The sequence below is a fragment of the Branchiostoma lanceolatum genome, chromosome 17 (assembly GCF_035083965.1).
Source record: "Branchiostoma lanceolatum isolate klBraLanc5 chromosome 17, klBraLanc5.hap2, whole genome shotgun sequence".
Taxonomy (NCBI): domain Eukaryota; kingdom Metazoa; phylum Chordata; class Leptocardii; order Amphioxiformes; family Branchiostomatidae; genus Branchiostoma; species Branchiostoma lanceolatum.
Window position 1 is genome coordinate 7,326,735 of NC_089738.1, and position 19,303 is coordinate 7,346,037.

At 41.7% G+C, this 19,303-nt stretch overlaps 1 protein-coding gene across 1 annotated transcript; it reads right to left on the reverse strand.

Annotated features, from left to right (window-relative positions):
- Positions 1 to 14,517: 14,517 nt before the first annotated feature.
- On the reverse strand, positions 14,518 to 17,347 carry LOC136423236 (uncharacterized). The gene is made up of 2 exons (XM_066411341.1): positions 16,645 to 17,347; positions 14,518 to 15,397 (listed from the first exon to the last, which is right to left on the reverse strand). Exons 1-2 carry the CDS (start codon positions 17,285 to 17,287, stop codon positions 14,991 to 14,993), a joined length of 1,050 nt encoding a protein of 349 aa, XP_066267438.1. The 5' UTR covers positions 17,288 to 17,347; the 3' UTR covers positions 14,518 to 14,990.
- Between the last annotated feature and the right edge of the window lie 1,956 nt (positions 17,348 to 19,303).

The window sequence follows — 19,303 nt, forward strand, 5'->3', positions numbered from 1 at the left end:
CGGTGGTCGTGAGCAACATTCGGCGATGCGATATTAGAGTTAGAGCCGGGTAAATCCCGGTGTAGCGGCCGGAGAGACTGGAATCATTAGTACAGTCACCGTACAAAGTACCTCACCACGTCTCTTCCTCACGACGTAATCACTCAGAGGCGGCGTTTGCTACGTGCACGTTAGTCCTGGAAGGAAGGGAAAGAATATATAAGTTTACTGTCTCGAACATTTTCCAGTCATCGCTTACAACGTTCCGTTTCCTTTTCATATACATCCTGTATAGGTCAAGTTTTATCCCACTTTTATCCCACAATGATAAGTTAAATCAAACCATGGACTCACTCACATTTACTTAAATCCTCTTCGTGTTTCTTTGCTTTTCCGTTTCCAGGAAACCCGATTGGGGGCATTTCTTTAGAAATAACGCCGGAAGAATTGTGTCTTGCTTAGCGGGTATCTCACTGGAGCCGCAGCACGTTGGCAACCTCGCTGCGCTCGAGTGATTTGACAGTAGCGCGCTCAACGAATTTCATGAAAAATAAATCTAATAAAAAAAATACGAATATTTTCATGCTTTGTGGTCCTTTTTGTGTGTTTCGTTATCTTTTTAGTCATACTTGTAAATTTTGCATGACATTCCCATTGTAAAGTCAAGGGTAACACAAATCCAATTAAGGACGCAGCGACGGCGCCAACGTGTTGCAGCTTCAGTGAGATAGTGTCTTTAGTATTCTGGGTCAGGCGTACGGCATCCTTTTCAAAAGTCCTCTTATGTAAGCGGGAAAAACAGTAGATCCCTTAGTACCAACAGGATAATCCTTGCCGTTAACAAACCGTGGAATGACATGTTTTAAAAAGCCCAAGTGCCGTCACGGAGGATTCTCCCTTCTATCCCTAAAATCCAAAGTGCGGTGCGAAGTCATTTTTAGACCCGAGTGTTTTGTCTTCTTCACGCTGAGAGACTTTTTCACTCAACAGGAGAAATAAGGCGGCTCAGAGGATTCTTTCTTATCACCCGATTTCAGACTGCATAAAATGCATTTCCATCAACCACTATTGTCAAGCCGTTTTCGGCGCTGTGTATGTAATCCTCTAGACGCGCTGTTAAAAACATCTGCACAGCGCAAATTGTAGAAAAAAGACATGGGATGTAGTTTGGGTGGACGTTACCAGCCACAGTAATAACTGCATGATTGCATATACACTTGCAATGGAAACACAGTGGGAAGTGAAGAAAAGTTGAAGTTTTATATCGATCCAGTTTAGCTCACTCTTCCACTGGTCGTGGCAGACAAAAGACAGACGCTATGTAACGTTACATACAGTATTTTACATGTCCCTGGTACCCGGGAAATTCCCCTAGCTCTTTTTAACAAGCACAATGTCCAGTGGGCCACGGCTTAAGGACTGTGACCTTTACCGGTAGCGTGCATGTCGGGTGAGTGACACAACTTCTAGTTCCAGAGGCAGGGCGGCTAACCACTACTCTGCGTACGCTACTGGTACTACCAATGGAACGAAGAACGATTTGTATTCAATGTGGAAGTTTACAATTCGACCACTATAATTTAAAACTTTTGGAACGTTTTTCTTTAAAATCCCCCCTACCAAGTCAAAGACTGCAATATGTGGTCCCCAGCTAGATCTAGATATGGTAGGTACACCGGAAATTAGCTTCCGTAATTGATTTGATCCCAGTCTCCTTTACTTATCGTCCTATCCAATGACTTACGCATGTCAAGACCATATCATCACCTGGGAACCTCTTTATGCACGGACCCATTCACAACGCTGGTAACATGGCATGAAACACGTATAACATTTGTCAACAGAACATAACAGAATCCCTCCATGACGCAAATGCCCTAGATGCCCATTGTACCATCTTATGTCAGGTCTCGGGAAGGAAAAACACCATTAGATAAAGAGCTGGCATGTCCAATTTATTTCCCCCGGCGCCATAGCCATTAGATCTATGGAGAAGCGTAGGGGGAATGTTCAAATGTGACATAGACAACGTTAACTGACAAATTTACGTCCACTTTGATCGTCCAATTATTTTTTATGTACATTTGATATATTTTTGGAAACCATCAAATCGTCTCTTTCCCAGATAACAAAGATTTATGATATATTTTGGAGAAAAGGTCATTCGATAGTTTCCTTATAAGATAGTTTTGGCTAGTCAACACCACCATTAAAATTTCAAGGTTTCTTTAATTATACATATTGTTACTTTCTCCTGATACAAATGATGTTCATCCCTCTAGGCTGTTATACTTTGTGCATGACTGGATTAAAAGCAACTACTTAAAGATTCAGCCTTCACATTCAAAAAAGGCCTTGGGATACAAGATGTCAAAAAAGCTGTGCGTGTGGAATTCTTTATTAGAGACTGTTAGACACTTACTCATTTAAATATCCAGAAGGGCGTCTACAAGAATTGATTTGGCAATTTTAAGATCGAATCTTCACATTTGAATTCTAAACGTTGAAAGGCCCTGAGCTACAATATGTGAGAAAGTTGTGTATGTTGAATTCTTTATCGGAGATTGTTCAACACTTTTTCATTTTCACATTCAGAAGGGTGTCTACAATAATTGATTTGGCAATTTTAAGATCGAATCTTCACATTTGAATTCTAAACGTTGAAAGGCCCTGGGCTACAAAATGTGAAAAAGTGGTGTATGTTGAATTCTTTATTGCAGACTGATCAACACTTACTCATTTAAACATTCAGAAGGGTGTCTACAATAATTGATTTGGTAATTTTAAGATCGAATCTTCACATTTGAATTCTAAACGTTGAAAGGCCCTGGGCTACAAAATGTGAAAAAGTGGTGTATGTTGAATTCTTTATTAGAGATTGTTCAACACTTACTACTTTAAACATTCAGAAGGGCGTCTACGATGATTTGGTAAGATTCAACCTCCCCGTTCGGAAAGTTACAAGGCCTTGGGCTAAAATATGTGAAAAAGTTGTGTATGTTGAATTCTTGATTAGATACTGTGTGTAACTTATTCATTTAAGCATACTGAAGGGTGTCTACGATGGTAGCACTTACAGTGAAGGGTTGCATAAAGGTTCCAGTGAGACCAAACATTTTAATACATTCAAGCTCAACACCTATACATAACAAGGCTTGAAAGCATCTCAAGGTTGGGCTGCAAGGTTGCGGTTTATATGAATAAGTTGTATATGAATAAGACTGATATGGTTTCTTGATTGACCAACTTGCTGGGGACGTAGGAGTGAAGGCTGAAGACCTAGAGCACATAATGGCGGACCATGTCGCCTAGAAGGAGGGAGTTGCCTTAGTCTGTCTGTATCTGTATCTATATAGCCGGTATAACTGCAATTAGGCGTAACACACCAATTTCGCAGGCACGCGGCGCTCGCTCACTGACAGTGATGACCAAAACATTGTCTCCGATAGGCTAGAGAGTGACACACAAGATTTGTTACCGGTGGCATAGGAGCCTTGTGATTTGGGTTGCTTATTCAGAACCTGAAGGTACTGAATTCGAATCCCTGACAGGCCCCACGATGTTATGTCCTTGGAAAAGGCATTTTTCACTAATTCCCTCACTCGATTCAGGTGTAAATGGATATCATGATCCGATTAGGGACGTTCCTCGGATAGGACGTTAAGTGGAGTGGAGAGGAGGACGTTAAGTGGAGGACTTTAAGAGGCCACACCACGATTACTTAAAGAACCAACCGCACTTATCGAAAAGAACAGGGGTCCATCCCGATGTGAGTGGAAAACTGCTTTAAGATAGTCCACTTCAATATTAAGGAAGAGAATAGCAATTTCTAACCGTGCTTTTCTTGAAACTGTCAAGTTTTCCGATAGCTCCGGTGCGCAAACTGACAACCTTAAGCTCACATGTATTTGGAAAGGATGCCAATTAATAACTGACATTTACCATAGGGGATTCGACGATCTACACATAAACGGGTCAGCTTATCGATTTTGTAAGATTTACAGTGAAGTTGTTAGGCGGTTGTATAGTATCTAGTTCATGTCAAAGGTCGGACGCAATACACCCGAAATCTTCTAAGCAAGCAGGTGGTATTGATAACATGTGTTTGACAAGAGACAAAACCTTAAGGTTTGGGGGATTTCTGAGAGATTATTGAATTCATTTGAAATGTATTTTATATTCTTTGTTGATAAACGAAATTGATTTTAAAAAGTACAGTTTCAAGAAATATTTCTATTTCTTGAAACTGTCCTTTTTTTTAAATCGATGGGGTGAGACAGACCAATCTGGTCAATGCATGACCTCCCCCCTTGTCTGATAACTAATATAGTGGAAAAACTGAAAGAGAGCAGAAAATTTAGTCATGAATAAAGCAACTTAAAGTTATCACATAAAAACTGATAAGTAAATCAACTACTAAAAAGTGATAAGTAAATAAAGTGGAACAAAAGAATAACAGTAAAGTTGATGAAACTTAAAATAGCCTTTCTACATTTGTGGAATTTTCGTGATCCAGTGCAGTTTTGCTAGCCTCCACCAGGCCTTCCTACGGGTGCACGGATCATAGTTATTAACAGAAAGGAGAATGATTGGCCAGGAGAGTCAGTCCGCGAAGTGTTAGTATACCGCCCCCCCCCCCCCCGACTCAAACTCTACAACCGGCGTAGCTAGTCGGGTGGACATTACAGTGTTGCACCCTGTCTTGTGAATAATCATGTCCGGGTCATCGTGTCACAAATAGCCCAGTCTGCATCTGTTTTCCCAAACATGCCATGTTCACACGTAACGAACCATCTTTCATAAACACTGACCATCCCTGAACCCAGTCTTCACACGGCTTTTATCTAGTGCCACTGCCAAGAATGATCACACGGAGCGTCTTAAGGATCGCATGTGGCGTCTTATCCTCTCAATGCCTTCATAGAAGAGGGGAGCGAAGTGCCACGAGGTACGTGAGCACCCATTTGCCGGGAGAGAAGATAGCGATCTTAATACAGCTAGTCTTTGAACAAGGGTGAATTATTGACCCCCAGAAGTTCGACCAGTTTATCAAGAAATAGATACGAAAAAGAAAAGTTATTTGAAATTCCGACTTCAGGTGGAAGTATACATGATTTTACCGTATTGTGCGGATAGAAGACCACGTAGTTTGTCTTTGAAAAAGAGTAAATTATTGACCCCTAGCAGCTCGACCGGTTTATCAAGAATACAGATACGAAATAGAAAAGTTATTTAAAATTCCGACTTCAGGTGGAAGTATACATGATTAAACCGTTTTGTGCGGATAGAAAACCACGTAGTTTGTCTTTGAACAAAAGTGAATTATTGACCCCTCGACCAGTTTATCAAGAACACCGATACGAAACAGAATCGAAAAGTTATTTGAAATTCCGACTTCAGATGGAAGTATACATTTGACCGTATTGTGCGGATAGAAAACCACGTAGCTTGTTGTACTGAATATTACAATCGTCATGGTCTAATATTAATTTTTTAATCAGTGAGATTTCACTTGATGAACACCGAAGATGGATCACTGCACAACGCTCCAATTTTCAGCACCTTGGACAAACACCATAAAGTCAGGCTGAAAGGACAGCAAGTTACCGACGGAAAACAACGTTGTCATTTTAGATTTAATGCCAGGGGCTACTTTCCACGCATCGACAACTTCGATGTGAACTTTAATATCTCTGGGGCTCGTCAGCCTGCCCATAACAAAGCGAATAAGTCAGCGCCTTAATTGGTTGAAAAACAGTAAAAACTTCGCGGTCTGAACCTTTAGGTGTATCGTGATTTCTTTCTACGTTATGCATATTGAAATATTCATAAAAAATGTTCAGTTACAAGTATGATTCTTAGTGTTCTGGTTAGCATAGCTTGAGCATAGCGGCCACCTACGTGGTGCTTTTGTCGCCTGATCCCCTGTTCTGTGATTTAGGCCATTAAGCTGTCTCTCAACCAAAATATCCACTAGGTGTGATTCTTTTTGAAAAGAACCCTGCGACGCTCCATAAATCATTTTCAAAATCAAAAATTTCCTTAAGAATAATGTTATAGCAGGGGAAAACTTTAATTCTCAAAATGTATGTCTCAAAATGTAGAAAATACTAGTATTGTCTCAGGGGGTTATGAGTTTTGAAATGTTTCGTAATGGGATGCCGGACCACCTATTGTGGTCATTGCTTTTGGAAAGTTCACCTTCTGTTCCTGAACACTACGCTGTGAAAAAAATCTGATGAGAACCCTGATTTCAATTTTTGATATGGTAAGGATTGATCTAATACGATAATATAATAGGTAAACTGACGGAGTATAGCTTATCGCTACTTGCTATGCTGTTTTTGTAGGAATCAAGAAACGTAATGACTAAATTGCCAGCCATTAAATATCATATCGACGGAGTACGGTCCATAAAGTAAGAAAAGGAAGAGACGGCCGGTTGCAAAGAACTATCATTAAATTCTATCATCGACGAGGGTCTACACTTTGCTTCGAAATATAATTTCAGAAGAAAGAAATATGTTCCTATTCTCACAAGCTGTAAAAAGGTTAACAGAGTATATGGACCATACGGGTTTCATAAAACTGCAAAGGCAGCTTCACACTTCATGAAATGTACCGCATAAGGGATGGTCTAGCCTATCCACTTGGCGTGTTACTTGATATCAATAATACACTATAGTGTCTGTGCTTCTGGCATCTTTGAATTTTCAATACAGCACTAACACGCACACCGTAAATCTCAGGTGATTACTTCTCTGTCTTTTTCTTCAGGGGTGATTTCCTTATTCATCTTCTATAGACAACCTTCAGGCATTACGTCCTAAGTGAGCGGTATCTAATACTACAAAAGCTTGGTGCGTGACGACCGTTGCGCTTGGCCTGCGGCCGTTTCTTTTTGTCTACCAGACAAAACTTTTAAACGATTAGTTGTTAGACTTAAATCATTACCATGCATGAAAGTTGTTCTGAGTTGGTAAATTACATTATTGAAAGATTAAAATGTTGTTCAATTCAAAGAAATTGGTCTTCTTTAGCACTCTGACCCAATCGCGCTTGACACGTGACTTCTCGCATGTGTGACGTCATCAATGGGTCAAAAGTTAGAAGTACTATATCGCTCCCCGTCCCGGCTGAGAGAGGTTTTGTGCGCCCTTGTTAGACTTCTTTCTCCGACTGCTTACTACTGCTTTTTCTCGCACGTGTGACGTCATCAATGGGTGAAATTTAGAAGTCTATATCGACCCCCGTCCCGGCTGAGAGAGGTTTGGTGCGCCCTTGTTAGACTTCTTTCTCCGACTGCTAACTGCATTTTCACGCACGTGTGACGTCATCAATGGGCCAAAGTTGGAAGTCTATATCGCCCCCCGTCCCGATTGAGAGAAGTTTTGTGCGCCCTTGTTAGACTTCTTTCTCCGATGCTAATTGCATTTTCTGCTATGTTTTTCTTCTTCTTTTTCCTTCACAATGCTGTTGCACATGTACAAAGCTGCTTACCCTTCACCTGACATGGCCTCTATGCTGCGGCGAAGCATATACAGAGTAAATCATAGGCCTACCTTGATAATTCTTCAATAGTGGAGAAAAACCCTCCTAGTGAAAATTATTTTTATCTAGAACACCTTGAAAGCTCCCTGGTAACTTTGATATTATCTTTAGTTTTCAACGGTGCGTTTGCTATGTAATTGTGTAACCTCAATTCGTTTTTTTTCCTTTAAGATTGATGAAGGTAGACGTAGAACTATGTGTAAGTCTGTAATTGTATCTATGTATTTATGGATGTATAAATTATAGGGCTCCAGTAACGTACAGTAACTACGACATATGTTATTAATGAATATCCTAAACAAAGAAACAATCAACTTCTAACGTGATAATGTTTTTGATCGTAACACACTAAGCCAATGTGCTAATAATTTTCTAGTATACCTTTATTTTTACAGTGACTATCGTGTTAAAAGTACTTTTAATATCCTGGTTTGAATCTATATCAAAGCAACTGCTTAAGTAATGATGTCAAGATGATTGTAAACTCAGAATTAGTTGTCACAAATAAAGAACAGAAACCGGGGATGCAAAAAGATTTCTATCGACCAGAGCTAGAGGGGTTGTCCATTTCGTCCAGAGCTAATTGAAGACGAATATCACTTTTTCATGGTATGTTCCTATCTATAAGAACGTTAGGCTCATTTCGCAGTTGAAAGTCGCTATTACGCTGTACTTTCAGACCAGTAATCTTCCTAATCTTTGCTGTACTTAAGTTGCAGCCGGAGGGTATTTCACGGTGAACTAAGCCTCTCGTAATTAACCCGGATCTTTTACATGCTGAATCTACCTTCCCGATCTCATTGTATCACACTGCTTACTATGTGTAAAGGCATCCCATCCTGAGGCTTCAGCACACCTGTATATTGCACAAGTCTCGGAGGACTGCCTCTCAGTAATCCACCGCTCTTGAAGTTAAGATCGATAAGCTGCTCGAGCTGAAATGAGACCAAACTCTGCGACCTGAGGTCATGTTTGAAACTTGTGGAAATATTAGGTAGACTGTAAGGTCGTCATGGCCAGTCGCCCAATTTTGAAAGCTGTACGAATGATTTGTATTCACTCATGTTGTCAGCTTCAGTTTTGAATTCTCACTTGTTTAGAACAAGTGGGTGGATTCGCAAATGGTTTTGACTGCCAGTGGATACACAGACGTAGCCATCGGCAGTAGTACAATCGCCTTTGTCAGCATTCTCAATATTCAATCCACCAGCCACCCAAAATTCAACGACAAGTCTAGACGTTTGTATCATGGCACAAACTTTTTCGACCGGGGGTCATCTTTGAAATTGTGGAAATATTAGATACCAGACTAAAAGGTCGTCACGGGCAGTCTCCCAATTTTAAAAGCTGTAAGAATGCATGGTTGGTTTGTAGCCATTCCTCGTGCTCTAAGCTTCATGTTCAATGCAACGTCAAGTTTACACGTCTATATCATGCCACAAACCTCTTCGCCCGGGGGTCATGTTTGAAATTGTGAAAATATTACATACTACACTAAGAGGGCATCACTGGCAGCGTCCCAATTTTGATAGCTGTGCGAATGGTTTGTAGCCATTCGTCGTGCTCTCAGCTTCCTGTTCAATGACAAGTCAAGTCTACACGTCTATATAATGGCACAAAGCTCTTCGACCTAGGGTCATGTTTGAACATTTAGACATATTAGATGTACTAAAAAGGTATTCACGGGCAGTCTTCCAATTTTGAAAGTGGTAAAGATGATTCGTAGCTTCTCGTGTTCTCAACATCAGTTATGAATCGTCCCTTGTATAGAACCAGCTAAGTGGCCCGGGTGGATTCGCAAAGGGTTTTGGCCTCCGGTGGATAAAAAAAAAGTAGGCATCGACAGCTAGCAAATACATTCGCCTTTATCAGTATTCTTAGATTTCAATCCTCCAGCCACCCAAAATTTAATGAGAAATTTACACGTCCATGGTTTGACACAAACCTCTTCAACCTGTGGTCAAGTTGAGAATCACGAAAATTAAGGGTGGGTACCGGTACCGGTATACCGTTCAAAACCGGTATCGGTACAAACGGTATTTCTTGCAAGAACAAATCAGTGGACCGGTTTTTGGACCGATTGAAAAATTCACAGTACCAAGCTACCAGCAGGTGGTCACATAATGATCTTACCGGTCTAAGAAAAGAACAAAACAGATTAGATTCAAACGTCTAAACTGTTGCTTAAATAGAACATGTGGGAGGATTCGCAAAGGTTTTTGCTGCCAGTGGGTACAAAAAAAATAGCCTTCGGCAGTAACAATAACACCCGCATTTGTCGGCGTGCTCACGTTTCATGCCAACAGCCATCGAATTAAAAGTTTACATGTCCAATTTATGACACAAATCTCTACTACGTGTGGTCATGTTGGGAATTGTGGAAATACTAGATGTACTAAACGGTCGTCATGGGCAGTCCTCCATTTTTGAAAGCTGTACGGATGATCATTGTCGCTATCCGTGTACTAACTGTTACTGGGAGTGAGTGGATTCGTACGAGCCTCCGTTGCAGTCCTTCCCACTTGCAATTTGTCATGTTCTTGGTGGGCCGTATCCCCAAGAACCTGAAAAATCGCTAGTGGGAAGGACTGCAACGGAGGCTAGATTTGTACAGGGTCTTGTTGGCAGTCGATACAAAGAAGTAACCATCGGCAGCAACGTTGGAACCCTCCCGGTGACAGATGAGGAACGACCCGCCCCCACCTGAATGTGGCTCCGGTGCGACCTAGGCATTTATGGGGAACTCTTCGGACTGTCCTCATGTGCTGACAGACATGGCTCGGATTCTGGACTTATGACCATGGACCTCATAAACGGCTGTGGCGATGTCAGGGTTCTGATGCCAGTGGATACAAAGAAATAGCCATCGGCAGCAAAAATAACATCAGCAGTTGTCAGCGTTCTCACGTTTCACGCCAAAGGCCATCCAATTAGAAGTTCACACGTCCAAACTGTGAAACAATCCTCGAGCTCTTTAATCTTATGTTACTACCAGCGGCAAACAAAGAAGTACGTAGCCATCGGCAACTAGCAATAAGTGCATTAACCTTTGTTAGCATTGTCACTTTTCAATGCACCAGCACCCCAAAATTCAAAGACACGTCGATAGTATGACACATCATCATCATCATCATATCGGGCAGCTTGCCCGGACTAGGACTGCTCTCTCCCTCCAGGCGTCACGGTCCACCATTATTTGGTCTAGATCTTCAGACCTCACCCCCACATCTCCTGCAAGTTGGTCTATGTAGGTCCGTCGGGGTCGCCCGACACAGGAGTGCCCATATGAGTTGGTGCCCAGAGCAGGACTTCGCTTACAAGTTCTGCTTTGTTTCTGTAGCTGTGTCCTGCAAACCGTACCCTTCTCTCTATGAATATGAGTATGACACAGAACTCTTCAACCTTCCGTTATCATTGTGAATTGCAAAAATAATAAATGCACTACATGTAGTACATCCGCCTTTGCCCGCATCGTTAAGTTTCAATCCACCAGCAACCCAAAATTTAATGGCAAGTTCACACGTGCATGGTACAAACCTCTTCGACCTGTGGTCATGTTGGAAATTGTGGAAATATTAGATAGACTAAAAAGGTCGTCACGGTCAGTCTCCCAATGTCGATATCTGTACGGATGATCTGTATGCACTAATGTTCTCAGCTTCAGTTTTAAAATGTCTCTTCACTTATATTCGGGCGGAAATGCTTTAATTCATAAAGCATATTAAGAAAATCATCACCGTTTTGAAGTCGCCTCGATATGCTTTCGTACGTACAGTGTTTGGTAGATGAAACCGAGAATTGTCAAGGGGATATGCTTTCATCCGTAAAACGCCAGCGGTGGGAAGAAATCGGGAAACATCAGCATAAATCACGATTAAACAGCATTTTTCATTTCTGGTACCTCCTGAAATGCCTGAAAAATATGTCATCGCCAAAAAATCCTAGTACATACCTTAGAGAAAGGCTTGGAGAAACGACACTCCTTCCGCAAGCAACAAGTGATGAACAGTAGTATTAGGAAAAAGCTGCGATTGGGTTTTGCAGTCGATGCCGCGTCTCCTACCTCTGTTGGCAACGGAACGTGTGTTGACGAAAACTCGTTGAACTGAACACGACGAAGATAAGGAAAGAAATGACAATGTGTGGATACAAGCTATCTTCAGATGACAGAAAAGCTGATTCTCAAAATTAAGAAAACTAAACTACAGACATATCGCGGAAAGAAACGCCGAGTCAAGACAAACGAAAACGGACGCCGAGCGAAGAAACAGGCGGGCCGATTTCCCGTTCCCGTATGGAAAGGACAGCGCATGCGCAAAGTACAAACCTTCCAGACCTGTCCATTACAGCACTTTTAATCAGCTTTACCAGACGGGAGAGGCAGAACAGAGTGCCAATCAAATCACGACGTAAGCAACTTATTCTAATCTCAGTAAGTTGTTGATTTCCTCGAATTCGTCGGAAAATTTCTGGAAATCCATCCACATGAAAGCCAGATCGAAAAGCCCTATTGACTTTGGTTCGGAAATGGTAACATTTTGTGACCTAACAATTGATTGATTCAATCATCAGGCGAGTACGTAGCCGTCAGTACGGTGCAAGTTAAATGGCGGGAGAGCCGGGAAAGACTTACGTAAAACAAGTGAGAACTTTTGGGGTATATTTAGCAGAGTATAGTAGGCTTTCAATTTCAAGTCTAGCCTCCCTTGAAATCTTATTTTAGAATATAAATTTAGGGAATTCAAAAGCACCTTAGGCTGCTCCAGTTTTCCTTTAACAAAGCACAGGAAACGGGGTGGCTTGAAATATTTTATATCTACACGGCAGACAATACGTCACCGTCTCGTAAGTGAGAGGGTGGTCGACGTAGACGCGTATGTGGCCAACTTGTTGTTCAGTTGTGTAAACGTCTAAGAATTGATCTGATCACTTCCGTCACCTGTACTTCCTTTAAGACTCGCGTCCTCCTTAACTCGTAATTAATATGTCAAGGGTGCAGGAAATTGATGTTTGCAAAGGTACGCACCAATAGATTTTGGCAGAGGTATGCACCACTTACGTAGGGTCGTGTGGCGTAACGGAAGGATGTTTTGCGCAGAACCCAGCGGTCCATGATTCGAATCCCATGAAGCCACCGATGTTGTACCCTTGGGAAAGGCACTTTACACGACTTTCTTCACTCTACACAGGTGTAAAAATGGGTACCTAACTTCGGTTGGGGAGGTAAAAGGCAGTAGAAGGAGAGGGGTGTGCTTCGCCTTCCAATACCATGCCCTAGACACGGTTGATAACAACCCACTGCCCCTACGGCCTCAAAAGGGCTATGGGACCGGTACAATTACTGTTTACCTTACGCACCAACTGATTTTGGCAGAGACACACACCAATTATACTGGATGCAACTAGTGCCAAGAACTTTCCCAGTCGTTAGTGTTCTACCCCTCTACTGAACCGTGCGAGAGAGCACTTGTAGGACTTTGATGCTAATTGTGTTTTCATATACCGTGATCAAAGATCAAGATTCCCTATACTGAGTGGCTATTAAGCTTGTTATTTGTTTGACTTTGATCAACTTTCGAATATATACTCTAAATGCAGAGACGAGCAGCTTATTAATTTTTTCGACAATCCTTATGACGTTAGACGAAACTTTTAAGCGGATATCTCATGCACTGGACTGCGCCAACTTTGCGGATTTCCCCTTGTGGTGACGCACGCATAAGTAATATGTGACCCCTCCAAACAAAATGGCCGCGCCCAGAATGTCACATTCTCAATTTCGGCTTCAAAGCAGGTACGTGTACAAAATAACTCAAATGGAAATTGCAGTTTTGCTACTGATTTGAAAGAAAGAGAAAAACAAAAGCGGTGTTTAAAAAACACACCGGCGAAGTGAGATTATGCAAAGTATGTACTCATTTGCATGGTTTATATCTTACTATGTTAACCTCCACGAAACCTTCAAATGCCACAAGTATGAAGTTCACGTTTATTAGAAATATTGAATAATAGTATTATCTCATTAATTATAGAAATACATGTAAGACGATTAAGATTCATCAAAAAGATATTTACAGTCATTCTGTCGTTTTGCGCCCATTTGTGCCATTTTGCCATAATAAGCGCAATTTCAGGCGACAAATTGGGATCGATTGACGTCGATTTGCGCCGGTTCGTGCCACTTTAAATTTGGCCTTTCAAAATTTGGTCAATTTGACGCTGTCTGGTGAGATACCAACTTAACAAGTGGCCACCAAGGTAATACGGGCAAAGCAATGTTAAAGTCAAATTGTTGTGTATTAATATTCATATCACGTAACGTGTCTTTAGAATTTAATTGAATGTGTACTGCTTTTAACCACCCAAAAACTTGCAATTAGGTTTAAGTCAACACCCAAGCGGCGATCCGAGCCGAGTAATATGTATTCTCGCCTGTTGAGTCCAGTCAGACGACGCGTACGTGACAAGAATATCAATTAATTAAAGTTTCCTGAATTCAAGAGGCTGAAATGATAACTAGTACAGGTCAATTAAGAATTAGGTTATAATGTTTAGAAATTTACATACGTCAAGCACTGTAGCCTCCTTTGCAGGTTTTCTGACTGGCGTTTTTTTGTGGGGGGGGGGCGCTGATTCGCGATGATTTTCAAAATATTAGGGCCAGGTTCTTTTGGTGGAGAAATCTTATCTGCCGCAGAAAGCCTGCTGTCGGTCGGCATACTAAAAGCGGGCGGCAGACAATAGTTCTCCAGCACAAGAAACTGGCACCGAGATGTTGAAAATGGTGAATCAGCCTCCCCCAAAATTAAACGCCGGTCCCGTCCAGAAAGCTAATTTAAAAGAAGTCTAACGCAATGAAAGTGTTAGGATAGCTATTGATATCAATACTGATATGTTGTCCTTTAACATTATAATTGTCTATCACGTAGCAGAATGAATCAGGAACTGAGACCTTAATACAGCGACAGAATCACAGATACGTTTTTTTTATATATATACACCGAAAAAACAGGTTTTTACTAATTTACAAGCAGAAATTTCGTAGGGGGTCTATATCGCCCCCTCCCTTCACAGCGGAGTAGATGAAAAAATCGCGGCCACTCAACCGATGACAGAAACTTCTGCTTGGAAAAATGGTTTCTACAATGTTATACTCCTTTATATTACCTCTTTACAAATTACACACTCCCTCACATCGAGTTTTGCCATACTCGCTTTAAGTAAAATTCCACCAGATACCGTTATGTAACATATGCACTGCATAACCAAGAATGACAGCTGGCCAGTCCAGGCTATAACTTTCTTAGACATAAAGAAATTAAGTCTGGACAGAGCAAGGCTACTGTTAGATTACATTGTCTATCCGACTCTTGTCTTGTAACTTTTCCCATTAATTTTAAAGCATTGTGTATTTTCACCCATGTAAAGTCATCTGAGTTAAAGATATTTCTGAAAACATTTCAATCATGATCACTTATTCCTTTTGCGAGTTTTACTTCAGTACCAATGTCCTTGAGGGTAATGGAATTCCTGCGGGCCAATTTCTTAGACGACCTTGGAAAATCTGGAAGAGTTGTGACGAACGGCAACTTGTTGAGAATCGTCTCATCTTGCGCTTCGTGATCTTCAAGGATTTCGTCAGGAAGACTTCTACGGAGGAACCTTCTGACGGCCCAGGTGCCCATGGAACCCTGGTCGAAGTCTTTCTTACCCTCGGCAAGAGAGAGGCGGCGGTTTCCCTTCGCTCGCTGCCGGGGCTTGCCGTGCGAGTGATGCGGCCGGATGGACTGGTCAAACGCCGAGCACGTTGCTGTGGAAGCCACGCTCATCCGCCTGCCCGTGCTGTAGCGCCTCATGCGGCGGGAACCTGAAAGACAGCATGGTGCAATCATAGATAGGTGGTAAGGCACCAGGGATATAAGTTTTGAACTACACCGAGTAACTCACGGAAAACTAGTAGTTAAATCTTATGATTTTAAATGCAAAGTGTGTATCAACTACCAGTAACTCTGGTACACAATTCAACTACCTTTTGATATCTCGTGGTTTAGCTTTTCAAGAGGGCTAGTTATGAAACATTTCGATTCTATTTTGGACCACAACTTTGCGTTGCCTATACGTAGAAACTACCCCTTAAACTTTAATAGACAGGCAATGATACAGATTATTTCTAATCCATACTTCTCCCTAACATGGGTACCATCGTCCGTAGTTGCTGTTCGCTGTCCCTTTTCGCTTGCTTATGCTAAGGGGCCCTGCCGGGTAGTTCCCGGCCTGTTTTCGGCCCTTTCGGGCGTGACCCCTACCTGGCCCCGTGGCTACCGGGCTATTTTCGGTTAGCCCCGAAAAGTAAAGGTAGTGACAAAACAATAACGAAAATAAAGTAGATCCAGAAAGAAGCTTAACTGTGTAACGACCTTCAGCTCAATTTGTTGATCGCTAGAAAGACGCCGAATTTCAAATCGTCGAGTGTATTTTTCGCCTGAAAATTAACTAATGTTAGTGCTCTCTTACATCGGACGGGCCTCGGTGATAAGATGCGATGTGTATCAAGATAACTCCGGACCTGCACTGGACTTGTAAAAACGTTTAGGTCCAAGTCCAAAAAAACCTAAACGTCAGGAACCAAGTTCTGACTTGCAAAAAAGTTTCTCTCATTCTCCTTTTTGTTCTAAACCTTCTAAAACCTTTCATAGATCGTGAAATGTGCGCTGGAATAAAACGAAAACATAACTGTTTTTGTGTTTATGACTGAGCTTTTGTGTTTACTACTGACTGTATATCATTTTGTATAAATTTTGCATGTATATTTTTCAAATTGTATGTCAACTTTATGTCAACATGGAATGTTTCATATGCCTTGGGTTCAGGTATAAGTCCGGACCTGAACCTGAACCCCTGGACTTGAATCCGGACCTGAACCTGAACATGAGTTTAGGTATGCAGCACTACTCGATTGTAATACTATATCAAGGACTTATGCTAGCCCTTATGGTATTAGTAATTTGAGTGTCAAGTTTTATTCTATACCTCTATTTTGTATCAGGTTTTGATAGTTGTTGCCAAACATTGTACCGTGTACAATTGTCGTGCTATAAAGTTCTTCTATCTTACCTGAGGAACTGTCTTGCACCAGAGTTACGACCGGTTCCGGGACGGGGGGAGGTTTGGCACTCGGGCGGTAGGACGGACACAACTGCTGCTCGTACAAGGCGAACAACTGCGGCAACTGCGTCCGCCAAGAGCTTCTGGTGGCGGCTGGGGCAGACCTAATAGTAGGCAAAGACTTCCCACGGTGGTTATCACTCCTTAGTGCCTGTCTGTGTGTTGTTGGAGAACTTATAGGTAGTGCCTGTCCCCTAAAGTTTTCTGGTTTTAATGACCTAGTCACTGGATTTGATGTTGACTTGCGAGAGACGTTTAGACTTTTTTTTGCGGCATGTCTATAACGATATTTACTCTCTTCTTCATCACAAACGCCTGTCGTTCCTCTCATTAATTCAACGGTTATTTTTGTAGATGTTTGGAAGCTAGATTTATCCTCTTTACTGCTTGTGGTACGGTCGATATCTGAAAAGTTCGTTTCTATTTTCTCTACTGCGTTCTTTGCCTGGGTTTGTGGTTTGCAGTTCCCTTTGAAAACTGCCACCTGACGACGAGGGAGGATTCTGTCTACCAACTGATGAGTGCATAGAAACGATCGCGACTTTGTTTTGCCACTGTTTAGAGGAGTTTGGATAAGTTCCCGGTAGCCCATGGTAAAGTCTGGTTGTTAGGAGAGTCGCACGTAAGTGTCTGGTGGGTAGACGGGCGTCGCAATCCTACAAAACGATTGTAAACATTACAGTGTTAAATTTGGAGGCAAAGAAAACACATAGATATTTAACCACTGTGAAGAACGGCTAAGGCCGACAAAGATATTTCTTAGTCTAAATAACGGTGATTGATTGATTGAATCCGGAAATGATACTAGTATTACAACTGAGCATTGCTGATATCTACCTACATATTCGTCGGATTTTGAGCAAGGCTATGGCTGAATTGACCGTCTACAATTACAACGATTTTCAGCAACTTTTTTCCGTCACAACTTCAAGACAACTGCATTTTGTACCGCACACGATCACGACTGTCCCACGAACATGCCCAAAGTTTCTGTCGTAAACTTACAGTACGGCGAATGTGAACAAGTTTGATCATGTAATTTTAGAGTCCTCAAAGCCCTCGAGAAAACAAGTACCCCAGTAGACAATGGAACTACAAAAGAAGTTGGTATGTCCCCAAAATTGTGCGATAACGAACAATATATATTACGAAAACGTGGAATTCATAGAAGTAGCGTGGATTTTAAACTTACGGATTAGCGTTCAAACCCTCAAAGAAATACCTGGGGGCAGATTCAGTTGTATGCAGGTGTATGTTTCTCACGATGTCGGCTTTAAAGTCTTGGTTTCTGTGCACGGCTTTTGAAGTGAAGTGTCGAGGCAAGTTCAGGTATATATCACTCGAAGAATGTGCAAGTCATCTTGGCCCCACCGACGTCAAGGTAAAGAATTCCTTCGCTGATTTGACGGGTACCAAACGTCCGTGCATCGAATCGTGCAAGTGAATTAAGGCGCTATGAGATATAGAAGAATGAGATCTAAAGTCCAACAAGTCGATTCTGTTGTTCTCTCCGTCCGCAATTTCCAAAGATAACTACGTTGGTTTATCGGATGTCCGTAGAATCCTCGCTGATAAATACCTTATGATGATCGTGCCATGACAACGTCTTCTGATTGTTGCTGTGGAATTCAGCCATTCTCTATCAACATTGTCCGGAATCTGTGCCCTTTGCTGCCTCTCACAATCAACCTCTCCTCTCAACTAACAGACACAAAATGTATCTACCTCTTGGTAAAAAGAAACGCTACCAGCACAATAGCTTGGTCTTACCGTCAAATAATCCAGCCTGCTTAAGGAAAGTTTTTTGTGTAAATAATTCAACATTGGCCACCTGTTTTGAATGACCCGATAGAATAAACATGGCGGCTTCAATCACACGTACCAGTCAAATAGGATCTACAGATCATTAAGCGTTGAGAGGGTCAAGAAGGGGCGATGGAGTGGCCGTACCACCTGTGGGGGCCGGTTGCTAAGGCCACGCCATGCGTTGGGCAAATCATTTAAGTCTTGAAATAGGAAGTGACAACCAGATGTCACTTACTGTAGGTGGGGCATCATTGCACTTTGTCTCTATACGTGTTCATATAAACTTTAGAACGTGCTGGTAAAACTATAATTAAGTAACGTTGCAAGAGAGACCTTTCTAGCACCCTAGCTGGTTTCAAGTACCCGGGCATCAGAAATAAGTGGCAAGTTTCTACAGTCTATCTACCTGTGTTATAATGAATGACCTATTTTCACAATGATTTCGCTACATTCCAGCTGCTTATCAACTAGTAACTACATTTAAAAATGGACCCATCCCACGATAGGTCCTGTCAAAACAGGCAAACGCAGTAGTTTCAACATTATTTCTGCCCTAAAAGTCAATAGATTTGTATTTCAACTTTAACTTCAATTTCAATAGCGAAAGCAGTGGCATGTGCGTGCCCATCCCATTAAAAAGTGCCCCAATTACTTTTAAAGGTCATGAGATAGGTTTAGGTGTGGTGGTGCATTCTAATGCAAGTGATTACAATGAAATAATTACAATGAAATAACTACAATAATTGCGATATGAATCCAGAGCACATTGCCAATGACTGACAAAACACTGCAAGGTGAAAAT

What these genes read in the sequence shown, in the direction of transcription:
- LOC136423236 (XM_066411341.1), bottom strand. Translation starts at nt 17,287, where the DNA reads ATGGGCTACCGGGAACTTATCCAAACTCCTCTAAACAGTGGCAAAACA. An exon ending in GGTGCAAGACAGTTCCTCAG is followed by an intron (nt 15,398 to 16,644) that starts GTAAGATAGAAG and finishes GCTGTCTTTCAG; the next exon opens with GTTCCCGCCGCATGAGGCGC.